Consider the following 22,323-nt stretch of genomic DNA (forward strand, 5'->3'; position numbering starts at 1 on the left):
GTTATTTGTGGACAAGCTTTCTAGTACCAAATACAGCACGAAAGGGATATAACAGTAGTTTGAATTCACAGACTGATGTCAAGAAAAGAAAAAACATCAGTTACTGATGAAGAACTGATGTCAAAAAACAGAAATTACATCAATTTAAAAATAAAAACCGATGTCAGAAAAGAGAAAATACATCAGTTTGGAAACAAAAAACGATGTCAAGAAAGAGAAAATACATCAGTTACTAAATAAAAACCGATGTCAAGAAAGAGAATGTACATCAGTTCTTAAACAAAAACCGATGTCTAACATTACTATGGACATCAATATATAAACAAAAACCGATGTCTAGCATTACTATGGACATCGATATATAAAAAAAAACCGATGTCTAGCCTAAATATAGACATCGATATAGACCAAGGAACCGATGTGTAAAATATTATCAGACATCGTTTCTAAATCAATAACGATGTTAAAATGGATAATTGTGTTGTTAGACCTATATTTCATTAAGCATCTAATGCCAAAATATGAAGGTTTGACAATAGCTAAACACACCAAAATGGTGATCACAATAACGTTTTTACATCGGTTCTGAACCTTAAACCGATGTCTCGTTGCAAAATAGACATCAGTTGTGAACCGATGTCTTAGTTTTGGCGATCTTTAACATCGCCCACTAAGACATCGGAATTTTTTTTTTTTAACATCAGTTGTGAACTGATGTCTATGAACTTTATCCTAGTAGTGTTAACTCGCAATAAAGTTACTTATACAAGAGTTGTTCTATCAGAGCAATCTTTAATTGACATACTAGTACACGAAACTAGCAACTAAAACAGGACAACCTTTACTGTACAACTGAGTAATGGACATTAATCATGCCCTGTTTACTGCTTTGAAACTTTTCCTTTTATGAAGGAAGAATGCCGCCTTAAGCATTCAGATTGCACCTCACTATCCTTTCACAAACTGCATAATTGCCCTCCAAATTGATCAATAGCTCTTTTCTCTAATCCAAATTGAGGATGTTTGTATAACTTATCCACCATCTCCCTATATTATGCATAATAAAAAGGACGCATTATTCAGCGACTTCAAATAATGAAACAGAACTATTAGAAAGCAAACGCAATTTTTACCTTTCTAATCACTCCAAATTCTTGTTGCGTCATAGTTGACAGGTGTGCTTATGTTTGAATCTGTAAATTGACATAAAATTTTAGAAAAATTTACTAAAGTGTTCAAGGTCCCTCGAAAGGGCCAACACAAATAGCTCTACGATACAATATGCTTGATATGTTACAACAAAAAGTGGTTGCCTTCAAGCAGACTCTTGATGGATAAGAGCACGGTTCTCACATCATAAGCAGATGGCCATCTATTGAACTCTTCCTACAATTGATTCCAATTATCTTTTACAGTACCAATGTATATGCAAAGAAGTTAAACATTGAACTTTCTAAATGAAGAAACAACTTATTTAGGTACTGCCGGTAAGGACCTGTAGAAGAATATCCAAGTAGATTTTGCCATTGATATACACATTAGGGTGAAAAGGGATAGGATAATCGAAGTTGACGCAGGGCAGTTTGAATGGATAATCATTCGGAAATCAAAGGGATAGTCTGTACTCGTTTCCTTCAAAACACTGAACCTTTGCCTCCAGTAATTCTCCCTTTCCAACACATTATAGTCCTTTAAAGGAAAGGTTGTTATCCCAGAGTCACAATCACTCATATGAAATTCAATATTGAATAAGAAACTACTCATGTAAGGAAAATGATCGATTTTTCTTTTTAGACACTTTGATTAATCATCTAGTTCACCAAAAATTACGGAATACACACATGATCAAAACAGAAAGGAATGAGCAGTATATCTTACCAATAAGTCCTTCAATTCAGATTGTAGCCTGCACTGTGAGCTAGAACATACAACAACAAAATCAAGGTTAGAAGCTTTGAAATCCCAAAATCATCGAAATAAATTGAACAAGGACACATGATCGAACGTTTTAATTTAAAATTTTCCAAAGGCGGAGATTGGTTTAAGGAAGCAACAGCGACTGTGGTCACTCGATTAGTGTGAACACAGTAACAATCATCCTGGTGGTTATCATCCCTGGGTTTGTGGCAGCATCGCCAGTGAATATTGACTTTTCTCTCCCTACGATTAAGTCATTGACCGTTCTAGAAGACATCGCCAAGCAGTAGTCAAGAAGATTTTGGGGCTCGAAGAATTAAGGAGAATTGGAGCACAATGAAGGAGATGAAGTTAATTTTTCTTTCGTTTGACCGATGAGAGGGCGTTAATGTAAAAAGTGAAAATAAATGCGACTTTTGCGTTAAAGAGTTTTACTAGTATACGTACATCTCCTAGTAAAATTTTTGTATAATATGTATCATATTTTGTTACATATTTTATAAACAATAAGGTGCTCAACGTTCACATAATTATTAGATGAAATTGTTTGAATAATACGTGTATGTATTCCTTTTGTATTGGGAGTGCATGATAATGTACATGCAGTCATATGATAAGTGGCATGAACCTGAGCTGCCAGCTCTTTCAAATTTGTTACATTTACACGAGGAGACGTTATAATTGTAAAAAACCAAATCAGACACTTTCTTGATTATACTCTGTCTCTACCCCCAAACAGTACAATTCCACTTTCTTAATTCAACTTTGTTGTCCTCGTTTCTTCTCCATACTCATCTCTCTGCCTTGCATTAATTAAAGCTCTATTTCATCAATGTCGGATCAACAATGACTTCAAAAAGCTTATTCCACTTCAACGACGCTCTCCACTATTCAAGACTCCCTTACTCCACCACGGTCCCTTCCAAATCGCAATGGCAATGCCCATCGCTTGGTCAGCAAGTTTGAGAGAGTAAGCGTTTTAGCTTTCTTGGATGTTTCTTCAGTCTCGTTCTTTCTTTCATTCTTTGAGAACTAGCAGCCATAGTCATAAGAACGTAAATACGATCGGGTTTACCTACGGATTCCCTAATTGATTTTGGTGTGGGCCCTGGAAGGAGAGCATGGGGCGATAATGATCGTTCGATGGTAGTATGGGTCCCCCTAATCCTAGCATTAGGCACCGCCCCAAGCTCTCCTCCCGTAGCCCACACTAAACTAATCAAAACTCTGCCGTGTACAACTTTTCTATGCTTTTCAATGCATTACCCATACTACCTATTGTTATTTATGTGTTGGCTAAACTAAGTGAAGGCATGTTCGTCATTAAGTTCTCCCAACAAGAATATTGTGGATCTCTAGTATATAGTACTGCGTAACAAACTACAAATTTAACTCATAATTTTGAACGTTAGTAAGCAAAACCAAATGATGCCTTGATTCGTGTGATCTGATTGGTTTCTACTTTCAAGTGTAAGCACGAGATGATGCGATTTGGAACTTTGTGTACTTTAATTTTTTTCATTGTTACGTGTTTTAATTTTTTTTTGGGGGAATTTAATAGTAAAAAAATTATTAGACCAAATTCACGTTGGTTGGGTAGAATTTGTGGTGAAAAAATGAAGGAGAAAAGAGAAGAGAGACGGATGTAAGAGTGACTTGAGACAAAAGAAAAACTATTAAACGTTCTTAAGAGTGTTGTTAATGTGGAAAAAGAATTTTTTGCATTGAATGTTCATAAATTACTCATGAGTCGTTGGATATACAATTAACGGTGAGGATCTACAAAGTTTGTGTATCACAGTTCTTTGTTTCTTATTTTTTGGGATGAACAATTCTTTGTTGAGAAATTATATATACACGGCCCATTTCTCAATACACACCCTCTAAAGTCTTTTTGCCAACTTTTTACCTAAACTTCCTCTTATGCCCCTTCTTATTTTAATTGAAAAAAAAAATCTACACAGACCTGGAGTCATGACATGGCTAACTAAAGCATTTTTTTTGGAGTTACAAGTTTAGATTCATCAATTTTAGCAAGTTCTTACGTTTTTTGTCATACTACAACGGTACCACCTCTTGATTCTCCAATCTATCTGTTCAATTTTTTGTAATTATTACTATTCACCCAATATCTTTCCAAGTTTTTTTTTTTTTTTTTTCCGTTCTCAGTTCTCCAAAATCCATATGTCTGCTAAAGCTACAAAGGCAGCAACAGCGGCTATTCCCCTTGTGACAGCCAAGAAGAGAGGTCCAACAACTAGTAAAGAGTCCCAAACACCATCATCTTCAGGCTGCCTGACCCTAATGTTAGAAAGAGAATGGTAGGGCTTAAGTTGAAGATAGGTCTGGTGTTACCGGGCAAGTCATCTTCAGACCAGCAGAGAAGGAGAAGGACGGTTAGGATAAGCTTGAAGATGGCTGATGATGCAGATGACAGTGATAGTGACTCATGAGTTGGTTTCATACATTCAATTTAGTTGATTGTTGAGAAGTCAGAGTATAAAACTTGATATGGGGAAATTTCAGATTTATTCGAGTTGTACACATTTCAAGTTTGCTACTTTAGTATGGTACCTCATTGAACATTTTATTATCAACTGTCAAGAAATGAAAGCATTGAGAATGGAGAAAGGCTAGAGAAAGAGATTGATTTAATCTCACATCATTAATATTTTGGATCTCTAGTATATAATAGTACTATGTAACAGACTACTGATAAACTTGGAATTTTGGATGTGAGCAAACAAAACCAAATGATGCCTTGATTTGTGTTGATCAGATTGGCTTTTAGTGTAAACATGAGATGATGTGATTTGGAACTTTGTATACTTTGATTTTTTCACGGTTACTTATGTGTTTTTTGCATAATCTAATAGGAAAAATTTTATTAGACTCAACTTGAATTTGGTTAAGTAAAATTTGTGGTGACAAAATGACGGAGAAAAGAGAAGAGAAACGGAGGTGAGGGTGACTTGAGACAAAAGAAAACATTGTTAAGAGTGTTGTTAACGTGAAAAAGAAAATTTTTGCAATTAATATTCATAAATTACTCATGAGCCGTTGGACATACAATTAACAGTGAGGAACTACAGGATTGGTTAGAAAGTTTGTGTATCACAATTCTTTGTTAGCTTCTTTTTTGGGATAGACATTTCTTTGTTTTGTAACTCAACTTCTTTTTTATTCATACCTCCAAAGTTGGTATTTGGATCTCCCAACTTAATAGACCTCCAACTTACTTTTATAAATAACCAATTTGCTATCTAAACCTCCCTAATTTTCCCACAACGCCCATCATCCAATAAAATCAATAAAAACTTATTTTATTACGTTCTATTCATACCTCCAAAATCGGTAGTTGAACCTCATTCAATTTTTGAAGATTTCAACATCCTATTTTACCATTAATACAATTAAGTTGCACAAAAAAAAAAAAAAATCTAGTTGGCAGTCAATACAATTTTTTTTTTCTTTTCATTAAATCAATTGAATATAGAAGCACGTTAGTATATTGTTATCTGAGATGTTTAGATGTTACTCCCAATTCTCAAAAATTTTAATTAAACTGAGCTTTTTGATACTTTGCTTATTGTTTGCTGCAGTCCAAGCAAGGAAAAAAAACATCCATGACCAAGAATGAGTTGATGTAGAAAGCCAAAGAAAGGGTTGAGTATCAAAGGGTAACATTACACTCTCTCTTGTCTACTGCTTTTGTATGTACTGCTATTATGGTCTAAAGTATGCAATGATAACATTGAATGCTGTTCTCTGTGTCCAGAAAAAGAAGGTTGCCTTAAAGGCTTCAAGGTTGGAAGCAAACAAGTTTGGCCCAAAGAGATCAAGGCTTGCACAAGTTGCATCTACCCAGCAAAGTTCAAGGCCTGTCCAAGCTGCATCTGCCCCAACAAGTTCAAGGTCTATATAAGGTTCCAATGTATCAACCAAGAAGGATGCAGCACCATCAAGGTGCTCTCAAAAGGTTAGACAAAACATAGGTAATGGAGCTGGAAAATAGTTCAAGCTATGGGATATGATATTAGCTAGCCAAGCAAAATATTTTGTGCATCCTGTTTTTGGGCAACCTTGTGATGTGTCACTTGGTTGCTAACTCTAATATTTTGATAAGGTGATTAGAGCTAACTTTAATTCCAAACATATTAGTAGTTGAACAATTGGAGGATATAATGCTCTGATGTTTGTTTTTGGTAAGTTAGAGCGTTGGTGTTCAGTGGCTTGCTAATGTTGAAGATACAATTAATGTATTTTTCGGTTTATTATGAATGTAGGTGAATGTTTGTTTCAAACTTTTTCCTTCCATTTATGCTTGAAAATTATGGATGCTTCAATTTACAGAAATATTACTCAAGCTGTGAATTTTGATCTTCTCTTGGTGAAAGAGAATGCAAGGGGTGTAATTGTCATTTTACCATTGACATGCCCTGTTATTCAGCTGAGCTGGCATGGAAAGAAGCGCCACGTCACCCTGTTAACGGAGCTATTAGACGGACAGTTAAACAAAAGGACCAAATTGGGCGAAATTGGAATATGCGAGGAGTAATATGTTAAAATTGAAATAGCAGGGACTGAACTGTTGACACCCTCAAAGTATAGGAGTGACCAATAATTTCTCCAAAAAAAAAAAAAAAAAAACATCTCAACCATTTTAGGCGCGATGCAGGGGATCAAAACTCTCTGTAACTCAAAGCAGACCGTAGGATGGTGTTTCAAAAACCCGGAAGCATTTAAAATTTCAGATCCGCTAGTAATCCCTCCTTTGTCTTCACTTTAGCTCCCTCGGCTTCACTTCATAGCCCCGTTGTTTTAAATTTCGTACCTTCCCTCTCTCTTTTTCTCTCTCTCTAAAATCAAAACGAACCGTTTCGGTGTCAAACCATGGTGGTGGTGGAGAAGACGATCGAGGAAATGTTGTACCTGCAGAAGGGCCAGGTGGAGCACATCTTGCACCGACCCGATACCTACATCGGATCGATGACGAGGCTCACGGAGACGCTGTGGGTCTTCGAGAACGACGAGATGGTCCATCGCTCCGTCTCCTACGTCCCCGGCCTTTGCAAGATCTTCGATGAGATTCTGGTGAACGCCGCCGACAGTAAACGGAGGGATCACTGCATGGACTCTCTCAAGGTCACCATCGACGTCGAGCAGAACTGCGTCAGTGTTTATAACAACGGCGCCGGGATTCCCGTCGAGATTCACGGGCCGGCGAAGGCGTATGTTCCGGAGGTGATCTTCGGCCACCTCTTGACCGGGAACGGCTACGGCGCAAAGCTCACCAATATTTTCTCCACGGAATTCATCGTTGAAGTCGCCGACGGCAAGCAACAGAAGAAGTACAAGCAGGTATCTGTGATCGTCTTTTAGGGTTTCACAGTTAGTTGGATTTTTTTTTTTGGTGAGTTTTGTTATCCATGCTGTGCTCCATTAGGGTTTGTTTGTGGAATTGATTGACAAAGTGGTTTTCGATGTTCTTCGTGTTTTGTTGTGATGAGGATTTAAATTAGGGCTTTTATATCTAGGGCTCTTAGAAGGTTACAGGGTCTATGGCTGCTTAGTATATGATTGTGGAGATCAAAATTCAAAGTCTTTTGAAATTTCAGTGCGCCAATTTTATGGAAAACAATCACAATGTTGTGACTTCACTTGTTCTGGGTTTTGGAAGGGATTCCATTTCTCCTTTTCTGAATGTTTTTCAAGAAACAGGAGTTAGCATCTGGCAAAGATTTTTGTCTCACAGGTGATCCTTGTCGATTTCAGGTGTTCACAAACAACATGCGGAAGAAATCTGAACCAGTCATCACTAAATGCAAAGAGAGTGAGAACTGGACCCGGGTGACATATAAGCCCGACTTGACAAAATTTAACATGACACATCTGGAAGATGATGTGGTAGCATTGATGAAAAAGCGAGTGATTGACATAGCTGGATGCCTCGGAAAGACTTTGAAGGTTGAGCTGAATGGAAACAGGGTCCCTGTAAAGTCATTTCTTCGTTATGTTGATCTCTACTTGCAATCTGCCGAAAAATTTAAAGACACTCAACTTCCAAGGTGCTTGTTATCAAACTGTTTGTTCTCAATTTTCTAGGTCACTTAGAGGAACTTGCTAACTATATCTGTTCACTTGTCAGGATGATTGCGAAACTCAATGATAGGTGGGAAGTTTGTGTCAGTTTCAGCGATGGGCAGTTTCAACAGGTTTCTTCAAACTTCTTTGAATTTAAATAACAACGTTTGCACTTGGAATTGTGTCTCATGTTGCTGGATTTAATTTTACCAGGTCAGCTTTGTGAATAGCATTGCTACAATCAAGGGGGGAACTCATGTTGATTATGTCACAGACCAGATAATTGCTCATGTGATGAATGTTGTAAATGGGAAGAAAAAAAATACCAACCTCAAGGCTCACAATGTGAGGAGCTATCTTTGGGTTTTTGTCAATGCTCTTATTGACAACCCTGCCTTTGATTCTCAAACAAAGGAAACTTTGACTATTTGCCCAAGCAGTTTTGGGTCTAAATGTGAACTACCCCAAGCCTTGTTAAAGAAAGGTATGCTTACACTAGTTTTGCTTTTCTGAAAGGCTACCCTCAAAATGCTTAAAGTCGCTCTCATATACTGATTGTTTTGCAGTTGCAAAGTCTGGGATTGTGGAAAGTCTTCTCTATTCGGCAAGTGATGGAACAAAAACGGAGAGTCTTCTTAGCATCAACAAGCTGGAGGATGCTAACCTAGCAGGAGGAAGGGACTCTGAAAAGTGTACCTTGATTTTGACACAAGGAGATTCAGCTAAGGCTCTTGCAGTAAGTTGTCAATTTGGTACCTTCAGCAATAATTTCATTTGTTTTCATCCTTTCTATAATAACGTAATCTGATCTGCATCAGATGGCTGGACTTGCTGTTGTTGGTCGGGATCATTATGGCGTTTTTCCATTGAGAGGTAAATTGCTCAATGTAAGAGAAGCCAGCTTGTTTCAACTCAGGGACAATGAAGAAATCAAGAACATTATGAAGATTCTTGGTCTGCAGCAAGACAAACAATATACCGACGCCAAATCTTTAAGATATGGGCATCTGATGATCATGACTGATCAGGTTAAATTTCATGCTTTGTTGTTTTTGAGTTTTATTTCTACCTTGAGATTCTAGTTGCAATATTAACAGCTTTTCTTTTATATAGGATCTCGATGGCTCCCACATAAAAGGGTTGCTGATCAATTTCATTCATTTCTTCTGGCCCTCTCTGCTAAAAGATCCTTCATTTTTTGTTGAGTTTATAACGCCTATTTTTAAGGTTGGTTCTGGATAAGTTGACCTTTATTTTAAGTGAAACATTTTCTTGAAGGATATTTATAACTTGTAATGTCCTCTGCACAGGCAACTCAGAAGAATGGGAAAGAAGTTGCATTGTATTCAATGCCCGAGTATGAAGCTTGGAAGGAAAGCTTGAGGGGTGATGCAAGTGGCTGGACCATTAAATACTATAAGGTTTGCATTATATAATTTTGCAAGTAAGCCAGACTGTATTATATTTATATTGTCAGTAGCATTATGATTCTTATACTTACTTTCCTTTCACTTTAGGGGTTGGGAACAAGTACTTCAAAGGAAGGTAGGGACTACTTTCAGAATCTAGATATGCACAAGAAAAACTACGTTTGGGTAGATGAACGTGATGGGGAGGCTATTGAGCTTGCTTTTAGTAGGAAGAAAATAGAAGATAGGAAGAATTGGCTGCGGCAGTTTGAGGTGGGAAGTTTTGGATTAAATATACATTTCCATAATTGTATTTTCCAAGTGACTCTTTCTTCTGAAATTATGCTTGTATGATAACTTATTGACATTTTTTGTTTGCAGCCTGGTACTCATCTTGATCAGAAGGAGAAGCTTGTAACATACAGAGATTTTGTTGACAAGGAGCTTATACAGTTTTCCATGGCTGATCTGCAAAGGTCGATACCATCAATGGTTGATGGATTGAAGCCAGGTCAAAGAAAGATACTGTTCTGCTCTTTTAAGAGGAACTTTATCAAGGAAGCAAAAGTTGCCCAGTTTTCTGGTTATGTGTCTGAGCATTCTGCCTACCACCATGGTGAGGAAAGTCTTGCCAGTACTATCATTGGAATGGCACAAGAATATGTGGGCAGTAACAATGTTAATCTCCTTCAACCAAATGGTCAATTTGGGACTCGTAACTTGGTAAGAACCATTAATCTTGTCAACATATCACTAGTTTTAGAAGATTTCATCTGGTAGTGCAATTTTATTCAGAGATTTTTCACTTACATTATCATTTTGCTCAACACTTACATTAATATTTTGCTCAACATAGGGAGGCAAAGACCATGCAAGTGCTCGTTATATATATACTCGGCTTTCTCCTATTACAAGGTTTCTTTTTCCAAAGGATGATGATAAACTTCTGGACTGCTTGAATGACGATGGGCAATCTATTGAGCCAACCTGGTAATATTTGTTATCAAATAATTATTGCATATAATTTTAACACATGGTTGGATAAGTATAGCTGAATGATTGTTTTTGTTGTATAGGTATGTGCCGGTTATCCCAATGGTTCTTGTGAATGGTAGTGAAGGAATTGGGACTGGTTGGAGCTGTTATGTCCCTAATTATAATCCAAGAGACATCATTGCAAACATTAGGCGGTTTCTTAATGGTGATGAAATGGTGCCAATGGATCCGTGGTATAGAGGCTTTACTGGATTTATTGAGAAAACTGTCAAGGAATCTGGTACAAGCTACACAGTATGTGGGACTATTGAGGAAGTCAATGAGACAACACTCAGGATTTCGGAGCTACCAATCCGTAGGTCGAATCAAGATTATAAGGAATTTTTGGAGTCTATCTGTCAAGGGAATGACAAGGCCAAGGATCCTTTCATCGAGGTATAGCCGACTAAAGTACTTGACATCTGCAATATACATTAAACTTTGTTTCAGGCCTTCCTAAGTTTCTAATCAAAGTTATTCATTCTGCAGGGTTTCACACAGCATAGTGATGACAGTACTGTAGAAATTATAGTCTACTTGCCTGAGGAGAACCTGATGGCAGCCAGAAAAGATGGTTTGCTGAAGAAATTTAGACTGACCTCTACAATAGGCACAACTAACATGCACCTGTTTGATCCAAAGGGTGTGATTAAGAAATATGACACTCCAGAGCAGAGTATGTGTTAACATGATTTGATGTGGTTTGATTAATGCTTAGTGGTACAAATATATAACTAGATTTTGTTTTTGCTATCTTCATTCTGCAGTTCTTGAGGAATTCTTTCACCTAAGACTTGAATTCTATGAGAAAAGGAAGGTTAGTTTATTCTTTCTCAGACTTTAATTTAATACAACTCAACTGATTCTGTGATACAACTTGACTGGTTTTATATCATGTATGCAGAAAGTATTGTTGGATAACCTTGGGTTGGAATTGTTGAAATTGGAAAACAAGCTTCGATTCATCAGGAATCTCGTATGTGGAGATATAGTTGTGAGTAATAGGAAGAGAGCTGATCTATTCCTTGAGCTCAAACAGAAAGGTTTCAATCCTTTTCCAAAGAAAACTAAGGGTGTGGAGCCTGAGGTTGCTGGAGCAACTGAAGATACAGAAGAAACAGAAGTGAACCCAGAGGCAGTCATTGGTTATGGAGTACGAATCAGTGATTATGAGTATCTGCTCTCGATGGCAACTGGAACGTTGACCATTGAGAGTATTGAAGCCTTATCCCTTGAGAGGGATAAGGTCAATGCGCAGGTTCTGGAATTGATGGGCTCAACATCAACCTCACTGTGGTTGAAGGATCTCAATGCTCTTGAAATGGAACTTGATGTATGCATAGTAAACAATGATATTTCACTATTTTCTGTTTACTTCACTTGTAACCTTTGTGTCTGATATACCATGTTTATATCAGGAGCTGGAGAGAAGTGAGGCTTTGGCAGATGAGGCAAAAAGAAAATCAAGAAACAACCGTAGGGAAACACAATAGATATTTAGTTTACATTTCAATGTTTTGATTATGCACTCACTGAACCAAGATCATCTGCTTGGTTTTTTTTTTTCAGAGAAAGCTCCTGAGGTGAAGAAACAGAGAGTTGCAGCAAAAGGTATGAGCCATGACCCAATTATCCTTTCTGATGACGATGCCGAAGAAGAAATGGTGGATCTGACTTCATCTGAAGGTTCGTTATATGTATCTTTTAATTTTTCATTCTAATTCCTTCTGGGACTGCTGCACAATTCAGCTATTGTACCATCTTTTAGTATTTTCACCTAAACATGAGAAATGGTTAGAAAGAAGAAATTAGCATTGCCTTGTCCTCTTCTTTTGCCTCAAGTTAAGCGTTAACATAGTTTCAATGTGACAGATAAGGAAACTGCGCAGAAGGAAGCACGTTGCAGAAAGGCCACAAGAACTGAAGATGGAAGAAGAGTCAGACAGAGAATAGATTTTGTTTGTGGAATTGATTGACAAAGTGGAACTTTGTCCCTAGTGGAACTTTTGCCACCATAGGGTTTGTTTGTGGAATTGATTGACATAGTGGTTTTCGATTCGTGATTTGTGGTTCTTCGTTTATTTTTTTTAATTTTTTATTATTATTATTTTTATATAATAAGTAGTAATCTCTTTATTTAGATAGATAGATGACTAGAGTACGGGTGTGGCTTGATGTAGCAATATCCTCACTCACAGACCGAGTGATGGAATGGCCACGCACATCCCTAGCAATTACATTGGTTACAGGTTGGTCGTTAGAAACAACCCGCATGAGCCAAGGAGGCCCAACCTTGTACCATTGATAACGCCCAAAATTCCGGGCTACAAAGCTTGCAATATGATGAGCAACTTGGTTTGCCTCTCTAGGAACAGATTCAACTTTAGGAACAGGAAGCAGAACCATCAGATCTCTAATCTGGTCAACAATTACTTCCCCCACAGCCAAACATTCATGCTCCTCATTAACCATATGTGCAGCTTCTAATAAGTCTGTTTCCACCTCCAAAACAGACGGCCTCCGCAAAGCAACTTCCTGTAAACCATATAGTTAAGCAGCCAAAGGAGTGAGTCTTCCATTAAAACGTTCCCCCAGTGCCCAAATCATGTTGCCATTAGCAGAGCGTAGAACTGCCCCTACACCCCACCCTGCCTTCTTGTTGATATACCGCCGCATCGCAGTTTAGCTTCAAAGAATGCAATTGGGGGGCGTCCAAATTACCAGCATTTCTGTTAAAGGCTCTAACCTGAGCCGCCTCCAGACTCCAGTGCATGAATACCCCTACCATTATTCTTACCCCCACCAGGGACTAAGATTGCCAGGTGCTTATTAATCTATTGACAAATACCAACTGGCAATCGAAAAACACTCATCGTGTAATTAGAAATTGATTTGAGCAACCGCGTTTATCAGCATTTCTTTTCCCGCCTTAGACAAACCCTGAACTTTATTCATCCATACCTTGTCAGCCAAACCACGAAATAATTTACGTTTGTCTTTGCCTGTGACTGTTGGCAGGCCTAGATAGCGCTCATGGCATGGAACCACCGCTATATTGAGAACATTCCCACAGTCTTCCTTAAGACGGCCATTAGTCATTCATCGACTAAAACAGACAACCGACTTTTCATTACTGATCCTTTGCCCTGGAGGAGGTCCTAATAAATTTTGAAAAGTTCCAATAAGTGAGTACAATCAGAGACCGATGCATCACAAAAGAGGAGACTGTCATCGGCATAGAACAGATGAGTTATTGAAGGCGCTCCCCTAGCAATTTCCACACCATGGATTAATAGATTTATTTCTGCCATCCGTACCAGAGATGAGAAGCCCTAAGTGACGCAGTCGGATTGATAACTAGGTTTACCAGCAATAAACCTAACAAAAGGGTTCATGAGTCAACCAGAGATAAAAAGAGAAAATCTCTATTTTATTGATTAAAAGTTAAAAGATACGTTCTGCAGCCACATAAATAAGAGAAAAGTACCCTAGGGCGACTAACAATGAAACCCTAAAGCCCATGGGTAAAAACGAAAACAACCCAAAAATAATTAGGAAAACCAAAAACGGGGAAAATAGAAAAATGCAGTTTTGAGGCCCTAAACGACCCCGAAAGCCATAAAAAGACTACAACTCATAGCAAGCTATGAGTCTTGTTTCTGGCGAGATTCCCTTAGACACCGAGTCAGACACCGAGCTGTTTCATGTCTACTAGTCACTTTTCGTTTTCCTCCTTTAGCACGATCCAACTGTTCTTCGAATTGGGCTGTCATCCGTTTTACATCACTCAGTCACCAAAATAACACAAGTATGGAGAAAGTGGCTGGTTTTCCTTCAGCAAACCCCGCGTTAGTACTTTAAATCTACCAAAAGATCCCTCACTTGGATTTAAAATCTCATCTTGTGGGTCGGGCCATAATGCACAAGCAAAAAAAGGCCCAAAGAAAACCAAACAACAAAAATTGCAAATCCATATTTTTATTTTTATTTTCACTCACTATTTTGGTTGAAATTGTTTCATGAAACCAAAAATTGGATAGTTTCCTGCGGAATCTAATATAGACTTTTTTTTTTGGCTGAAAGATGAGTGAAAGAGAGGAGTAACCTCCCTAACACTTCGTTGAATTAATCAAAGAAAAAGTAGATAACACCAGAGGGGGAAACCAAAACCTCTTGAAGCAAACTAATAATGAAACAAAACTAGCAAAACTGAAACTGAGGTAGACCCATAATGTCACTATTACAATAGGACAAAATAAAAGAAGGAGGCACATCCCACCACACCAGTTGAGTTAAGAGTAACTCCAACAGCTTCCCTATATTTTGATTTTTCTCTATTTTAGGAAAAAATGAGCTATTTTTGCTCAAATAGATTTCTTATAACTATCTCTATTTGAGGAAAAGTAAGGAAAGAGAAAACTAAATACCTTGTATTTACAGCAATCTCTAAAATTTTAAGGAAGAATATGGAGATTTTAGAGATTGTTGTAAAATTGGGAATCTGTTAGAGTTGGAGAAAAAAAAGATGTTAAACCTTTGACTTTTGCTTCCCTATTATACATAAATTATAGGGAAACTGTTAGAGTTGCTCTAACGACGTACCGTGGTTAGCCAATACATCAGCAACTTTATTCCCTTCATAAAAAATATGAAAAGATTGAAATGTCATATTTGCTATGTAACCATGGGCAGAACCAGAATTTTAAGGTTTTGGGGGGGGGGGCTCCTCATTAAAAAATTTTGTTCAACAACAAATAATTTTTTTTTTCTTAAAAGAAAGAAACTAATAATTGTACCATTTATGCTATTCATATTTGTCTAATGTAATTAGTTGATTTGATTAACAAAAATTATTGCATATGAAATTGACCACCATAAAGAGAAGATAAGGAAACAATTATGATATTATTATCAGATTACACAAAAGGAGAGAATTAAAGATCAAAATGTATTAATTATGCATGAAATTGTTTTTGTAGATTATTTTTTTTGGGGGGGGGGGGGGGCTCTGTCTCTCCCGGGCTTTCATGTAATTCTGCCCCTGTATGCAACTTAAACAAATAAAACAATTAATCCAACAAACACGAAGTTGCTAGGGTACAAACAAAAGAGAGCGTAGGTAGTCTAGCACAAATGACAAGTCAACCTCTAACCAAACGTGTTTCCAATCACGAACCCAAGCAAGCTCAATAGCCGTTATAACTGCCAAAACCTCCGCCGCTATAGAACTAGGAATGTCAATGTTGACATATCATCATCATTTAGTGAAAAAAAAATAAGAAGGAGAACTTTGAAATTGTAATAGTCAAAATAGCACCGAATGTGAATTACAATTTACTTGAACGAAACTCGAAAATGGTTTGAGCATCTACTTGGCATGGAGCACCATTAGGCGAAGTGAATATTTTCTTAAAAAGGGTCCATTAACAGACGTAAAGGTATTCGATCGAACATTGTTCCATAAAAGGATTCCAAAAGCAAAGCTAAAGGCCAATTATGGTGGAACCAAAAAGCCACTCCCATACTCAAAGCTTGTGTACGAGAAACTCTTGGAAATTAATTATCCTTTGGGTGATTCAAATTTCCATGTTTTGTTGGTTTTGTTTGGGACAAATGTACGCTGTTATGCCATCATTTTCCTTGTATTACATCATTGAAGCGCTGACCAGTTAGAAAAGTAATGCTGCAAAATAAGAAAAATTTTAAGAATGTGTGTACTTATGAGGATTGAATCATGAGTCATGATAACAAGTTTTGCAAGCAGAGTTTCAATCAAGGTTTCTGAAAGTGCATGTGAGCAATTCAAGGTTTTATGTCCTATGAAAAAAGAGATGCTCATCGTTTTGATATTGACACTGAAAAGAGCTATGATTTTTTTAGCTAACATCCACACAATGAAAGCTTGAAACCCAGCAAACATGCATATAGTGCTAAGTTCAGTTATGCCATTCGTTTGATGAGAAATAAAAAGGAACTGGGATAGATAAGCTGCAATACTTTTGGGAATAAGAAGAATGAGCCTGTTTTGGGGAGGGAAAGCACACAACCCTATGTTTGTTTTGAGGCCAATGAGGCTACATGAATTTGCTTCCAAGAGAACTTGTCTGTTCTAGGCCAGACAGAAGATTGCATTGGCTTAGGGATAATCAGTTTCCATTGTTTCATAATCCATTAGAAACTATTTGTTTACTGAATCAATATGCACCAACATATAATCCAAGGGAGATGGCGTGCAGGAATACTGGCCGGACAATTGCTACAAATCAATAAAATGCATCGAAAAACCAAAGAACGGTTTCCTAGCTTGAAGCTTTAATACAATTTGAACATAACATGCGCTGTCCAAAACTGCGATTTAATTAGAAGAGTGTGACTGAATGAAATCGCTCCCACCCAAATTTCAGTTCAACCATTAAAATGCTTAACATCTTCAAGTCTTTGCATTCTCCATAACAATGTGGTGGAAAATGTGTGTTAAAACTTAAAACGTTTCAAAGATATTTAGGCATGAGCAAAATATTTGATAAATTGCCTTAACGAGAATGAAGTAATGATGATTGTATGAACAAAAAAAAGGTATATGGGCTTCTTAATGTCAAACAGAACCAGATTCCCAGCTGAGACAATTTAAGGATGAGAATATGGTCAGTGTCTCAATCCAATATAAAAAAAAGCTCAAGAGAATAAAGTGTGCATGGGAAAGTGACTCATAAATATTAAGAGGTGTATTATCCCTCCACAAAAGAACTGGTAAAGTTTCATAGAGGGGGAATATAGACAGAGAATCAATCTATCTTCCAGAGCACATCAGAATTAACAAGTAAATATTCATTAATCAATCCTTCATTCCATGATGCATTCTTTTTACCATGGTCAACAGTATCTTCCACAGCCCCAACACCACACCACTACCATGGCCATACCTCAAAAGCATCACATTGAATAGAAAATGCTGTGACAGACCAACCTTCTTTTTTTGGTTACTGTGGTAACTTGTTTAGTTTAAACAGATAAAATGGTAAAGTTAAACAAGGGCTTTTCACTTAATGCACATTGTGGATCACAACCATGCATGCTTCTTGTGCAGCCCCAGATCAATATTCCAATCTCAAGATCACTTCTTTGTATGTATCAAAGGTCCTCTGTGAGATTCTCACATTCTTATGTGTTCTATGCTAAAGCCAGTGTGGTCCTGCTTTCACCCAACACCCACTGATCAGTTGCTTTCAGGAAATTTACAAGCTAAGGAGTAAAGAGAATTATATATACACATTTCTGCATAGTTTGTTTGTGTCAGGTTATTCACAAATTCAAATCATGACAAGTAATAGCAACAAATTGTTTCCACCAAAAGTCCCAATCTTTTTCTTAGCATGGTTTCCAGGTTTTGTTATTTTGTTGAAATGCAAGTTTGCAACCACCAAATGAGAGTGGGTTTTGGCATTAAACAAGTCTTGGTGCCTAGTTAGTGTAACTTTTTCCACCCTCAGAAAACTGCTTTCTTATTAGAAGAAAGCAAATTTTATGTGAAGCCCATTGACTGAAACCCCAGAAAGAAGTGATTTTTGATTTTCCCAGAAGCTGAAAGACAACTTTTTAGATAATCTCTAATTTGAGCTTCTCCAAAAAGCTCAAAAACAGCTTTATCCTAATAATAAACTAATTACCTTATATGCTTTGCTAAAACAACTTCCTGCTACCACTGATTTGACTCATTGTCTCCGATTTTTTCTCTATTACTTCTCAACTTAGTTCGAGTTTAGTAAATACAACATTTCTTTCTGTTGAATTATTATCTAGTATTTTCTAAAACCTAAAAAGGAGGTGGTCATGGAATAACAAGGACTCCTCAATAATTTGGAAATGAATGAATGAATGCATGTGATCCTAACCAATCAAAATGGTCCACCCCTCCCTTCCAAAACCACAACACTAGTTCATGGGGTTGGCAATCCCATTTCCATAGGGAGAAACCTCCATTATCACTCAATCAAATCCCAAATGAGACACTTCCTTGGGGACCAAATTCAATTCCCCATCTACCCAATTAAATCAAAAATCTTTTCAAAAATCAAGGGACAAAATTTGAGTTTGAAACAAAATGAGAAAACAACAACTGAATATAGAATTATAGAGCAGTGGGACTACGACAATGACAAATGGACAATGGAGTGAAGTAGTGTCAGACTCTCTCTGCCTTGGCACAGAGATTGAGAAGACTCATCACCAATAAACACAGCCTCCCAACCAATCCCAAACCAATCACATAAATAAGTTTTTCCATTTTGAATTTTGGGGAATAAGAACGGTCAGATCTACGGAGAACCGGACACGTGGTCGTGCTGGAGAGGTTTGTCAAGTTTTGACCAATTATATGAGGAGCTGAACGAGGCTTACTGTGAGACTGAGTACACCAGATGAGTAGAATTTGAATTCGAAATAAGAGCGAATCTCCGTTACGATGACAACAGTTACCGTGTCTCACCATTTCCTGTTGACCATGTGCAACTTCTTGCAACGTTATGTTTTATTTTTTAACAAGAGAAATGAATTTCAAACTTTTTCTGTTTGTTTTTTTTTTGTAGAAAAGAAACATTCAGGTTTGTTTCGTGTAAAGATCATCTACAAGACTACAACACAAACATGAATTTTAAGTTAATAAGCAAAAATATGCTAAAAATTGACAAATGTGTTCCCACGTAACACAATTAAGAAAAAAATTGGCATTAGTCCGACTTGAATTATTAAGCACTTGGTTACAGCTTATAAGTAAAAAAATGATTAATATTTTCTTGAGTTCAAATTTCAAAATCAAATAGTGATGTAATGAAGCAAATTTTCCACATTTTCTCTGTGGTCTGATACTCTGATATATTAATGTTGGAATCTTCCTCATGAGACCAAAAAAGCCAGAACACTAGGAGATATAGTTACCTCTCTGGGGGTGTGTTTGGTATGGCTGTGCTTTTCAGAAAAGCTGGCTTCTGCTTATTTCTGAGAAAAAGTAGCTGAAAAGCAAAGCAGCTGAGTGTTTGGTAAACTGGCTTTTTTTAAGTGCTGTCAATGGCAAAAAGCAGTGGTAAAGTGTTTGGTGAACTCAAACTGACTTGTGCTTTTTGTTTGTAGAATGACCAAATTAGACATGAGAGATTATTTTGCCTTGATTGTTTAGTAATACAATGTTGATAAAATGTTTTTGTTATTATTTTCAATCTTTATTATGTCTTTATTCATTTTTGTCAACTTTCAATTTTTCTAAATTATGGTGAGCATGTGAGAGGGAAAGGGATTTAGAGTCTGGTCTATGATACACAAAAGTATCTGCAAAAATGAAAAGAAATTTAGACTAATATCAGGTGATGAATCAACAGATTTTCAATTGCTTGCAAGAAACTTGGTGGAATCTCTCAAGACAGAATCAAATCTTCAGTAAAGTTATAGAGAAGCCAAACAAACATATTTACCTTTCATAAACAACTTTACACAAGCATAAAAGTTAACATTGCATCATCAACAAAGATGACACTTTTACAACTTATATAACATAATCCTTCAAACACAAAAGCAGCATCATATTTTACATTGCATCATCAACTAAGATGATGCATCATCAGTTTATGACACACCGCATTTTTCACAAACACCATATTTTACATTTTTCACAAGCATCATATTTTACATTGCATCATCAACGAAGACGGTGCTAATACGACTTCATAATGGTTTCCATCTAAAACCGACACCATCAAACTACCTTTGTGATAACTTCAACTTGACAAGTCTTTGAACCCCATTCAAGCACTGAAAGTTCCTTGTCTAACTTCTTCTCTGCCCCTCTAGAAATGGGAGAAGCTTCTTGGTTGATCAGCAAAATGGAACTGTCTTCGCAATCAAAAGTAGCCCAAGCTTTAGTACCTATGGAAGAAAAATAAATGCAAACATATCATGAAACTGGTAAACTATGAGAATATGGAATATGTTGACACTTGTTTGCTGTGACAAACTGAATGCAGAAGATTGAACAAGAAGCCCCCGGTTAACACATTACCAAGGAAACCAGACTATATCTCAGGGCAACATTTTATTGAAGAATCTTATCTTCCATCTTGCAACTTCCTACAGTAACTGTTGAAATTTATTACCTGGTGTATCTGTGTCCCAAGAAAGGAGAACACAGATACATTTTACGATACCATGTAGTTTCAACAAATTCCAAGGCTGAGTATTTCTATATATCTTAAAATTCCAACTTCCAGCAAAACCCAATTATTCTAAAGAAGCATAACTCTAGAGGGGGTCTATGTAACCCCATCATGTTTATGTACATCTGAAACTCATGTTTCAAAAAGAAGAACTCTCACCAACATATTTGTAAATGAGAGAATCTGATGTTCTGCTAAGATTTCATTCAACAAGTGTTTTACTCAATTGAATCAGTCTTTTTAAAATAATATTCAAACCATTGTATTGGAGAAAACAGGAGTTTGGTTTCCATTACATTGACAAGGCATGATGTCTTGCAAAGTTTATTAGGCCAATGTGCAGAAATTATCAAGACCAAATGTGAAGCAGTCAATTTATAGACTCTGCCCTCTGGACTATATATCAACAATACTAATTTGGAGTTGTCTATCATATATAACCTAATGGCAGAACTTACTAGCTAAGACTCAAGGACTCTTTAACACATAGATACACAATATATTACAAGGCAATGCCGTAGGCACAAATTTAGTATCTGTTCTAAAGGCTAATGCTTTGGTCATTTAGAACCCTGAACAACCTATGTTCAACCAATTTGCTTAGTCCATCCATCAATCAAGAAAGAAATATATCCGTAAAAACACAACATTCCATAAAATTTCTTTATAACTGCAAACAAATTTCACAAATTCTTTGTGTACTACAACCTACACAAACCTGATACAAGCTCACAAACTTCTTCAGGTGAAATCAGCTGATAAAGAATTGATAGTGAAAAAAAAAACGTCAAAAAAATGCATCCACAAGTTGCTGTTCTCATGCACAGATGGAAACTATTAGGCTATAATGACAGCAAGGTCAGGCTATAATGACAGCAAGGTCAACTAGTTTTTCATCCAATGCTCTTGTGAAAGATTTCGAACTCAACTCCAGTGCGTATAACAACTTGTACTAAATGTGCCTCAACAAATCCATATATAGTATTTGCAAAGACCTAGAAAAGGAGGTCAAAACCATCGGAAACATAATGTGCTCACAGATGTGTACTCACGAAATATGATAGAGAGAATTCTAAAAGCAGATTCAAATTCATCGCTATTGCATCACAAGTTCACGACCAACATAAATAAAGTTGCAAATGAATTTTCAATACACAAGCAATGAAAATTAATTTCCAAGACTCTGATATAGTAAAGACTTCGATTTTAGAACAGATGCTCAAAACGTTAAAAACCGGAACAAATTGACCATATGATCAAACAAATGAAGATGTCAAATTTCCAGTAAGAAGTTCAGTTACCTAATATTTCAGGAAAATCTTTCTGAAAACAAACTGAGAAGTCAAAACTTTTCAGGAAAGCTTTCGATTTTCAGAGCCTGGTACGAAAATCCGGGGATTGGATTGAGGATTCGAACAAGAATGAGAGGAGCAGTCAGCGTGAAGTCCTGTGCCTGTTCACTGCACGGCGCTGGAGGCTTCCACTTTTGAACACGGAAGAGAAGGGTTTGATGGCAGTGTGGTGTAATTACTGAAAGGAAGAGAGGACACAATCCGGTATTTCGAAATGTTCATTAAACTACAGTAACTACCGCTACAGTGGAAAAGCCAGTGCCTGCTTCTAAAAGCATGGGGTTGCTGGCTTCGGCTTTTCGACCAAAAGAAGCAGTGGCTTCT

The 22,323-nt window shown here is 37.0% G+C and overlaps 1 protein-coding gene and 1 long non-coding RNA gene across 2 annotated transcripts; one reads left to right on the forward strand and one right to left on the reverse strand.

The window, feature by feature from the left end:
• Positions 1–6,704: 6,704 nt before the first annotated feature.
• LOC112171627 (DNA topoisomerase 2) lies at positions 6,705–12,505 on the forward strand. The gene is made up of 18 exons (XM_024308788.2): positions 6,705–7,278; positions 7,693–7,985; positions 8,066–8,132; positions 8,215–8,485; positions 8,568–8,737; positions 8,820–9,029; positions 9,115–9,228; positions 9,312–9,422; positions 9,519–9,683; positions 9,792–10,133; positions 10,267–10,400; positions 10,487–10,841; positions 10,935–11,121; positions 11,213–11,262; positions 11,350–11,778; positions 11,864–11,921; positions 12,015–12,131; positions 12,318–12,505. The coding sequence occupies exons 1-18, from the start codon at positions 6,811–6,813 to the stop codon at positions 12,419–12,421; spliced, it is 3,645 nt and encodes a 1,214-aa protein (XP_024164556.1). The 5' UTR covers positions 6,705–6,810; the 3' UTR covers positions 12,422–12,505.
• A 7,399-nt stretch (positions 12,506–19,904) lies between these two features.
• On the reverse strand, positions 19,905–22,321 carry LOC121050745. Its single transcript, XR_005803752.1, has 2 exons — positions 21,949–22,321; positions 19,905–20,360 (listed from the first exon to the last, which is right to left on the reverse strand). It is a non-coding gene; the product is annotated as an uncharacterized LOC121050745 (long non-coding RNA).
• Positions 22,322–22,323: the final 2 nt, after the last annotated feature.

The sequence above is a fragment of the Rosa chinensis genome, chromosome 1 (genome assembly GCF_002994745.2).
Source record: "Rosa chinensis cultivar Old Blush chromosome 1, RchiOBHm-V2, whole genome shotgun sequence".
In the NCBI taxonomy this organism is placed as follows: Eukaryota; Viridiplantae; Streptophyta; class Magnoliopsida; order Rosales; family Rosaceae; genus Rosa; species Rosa chinensis.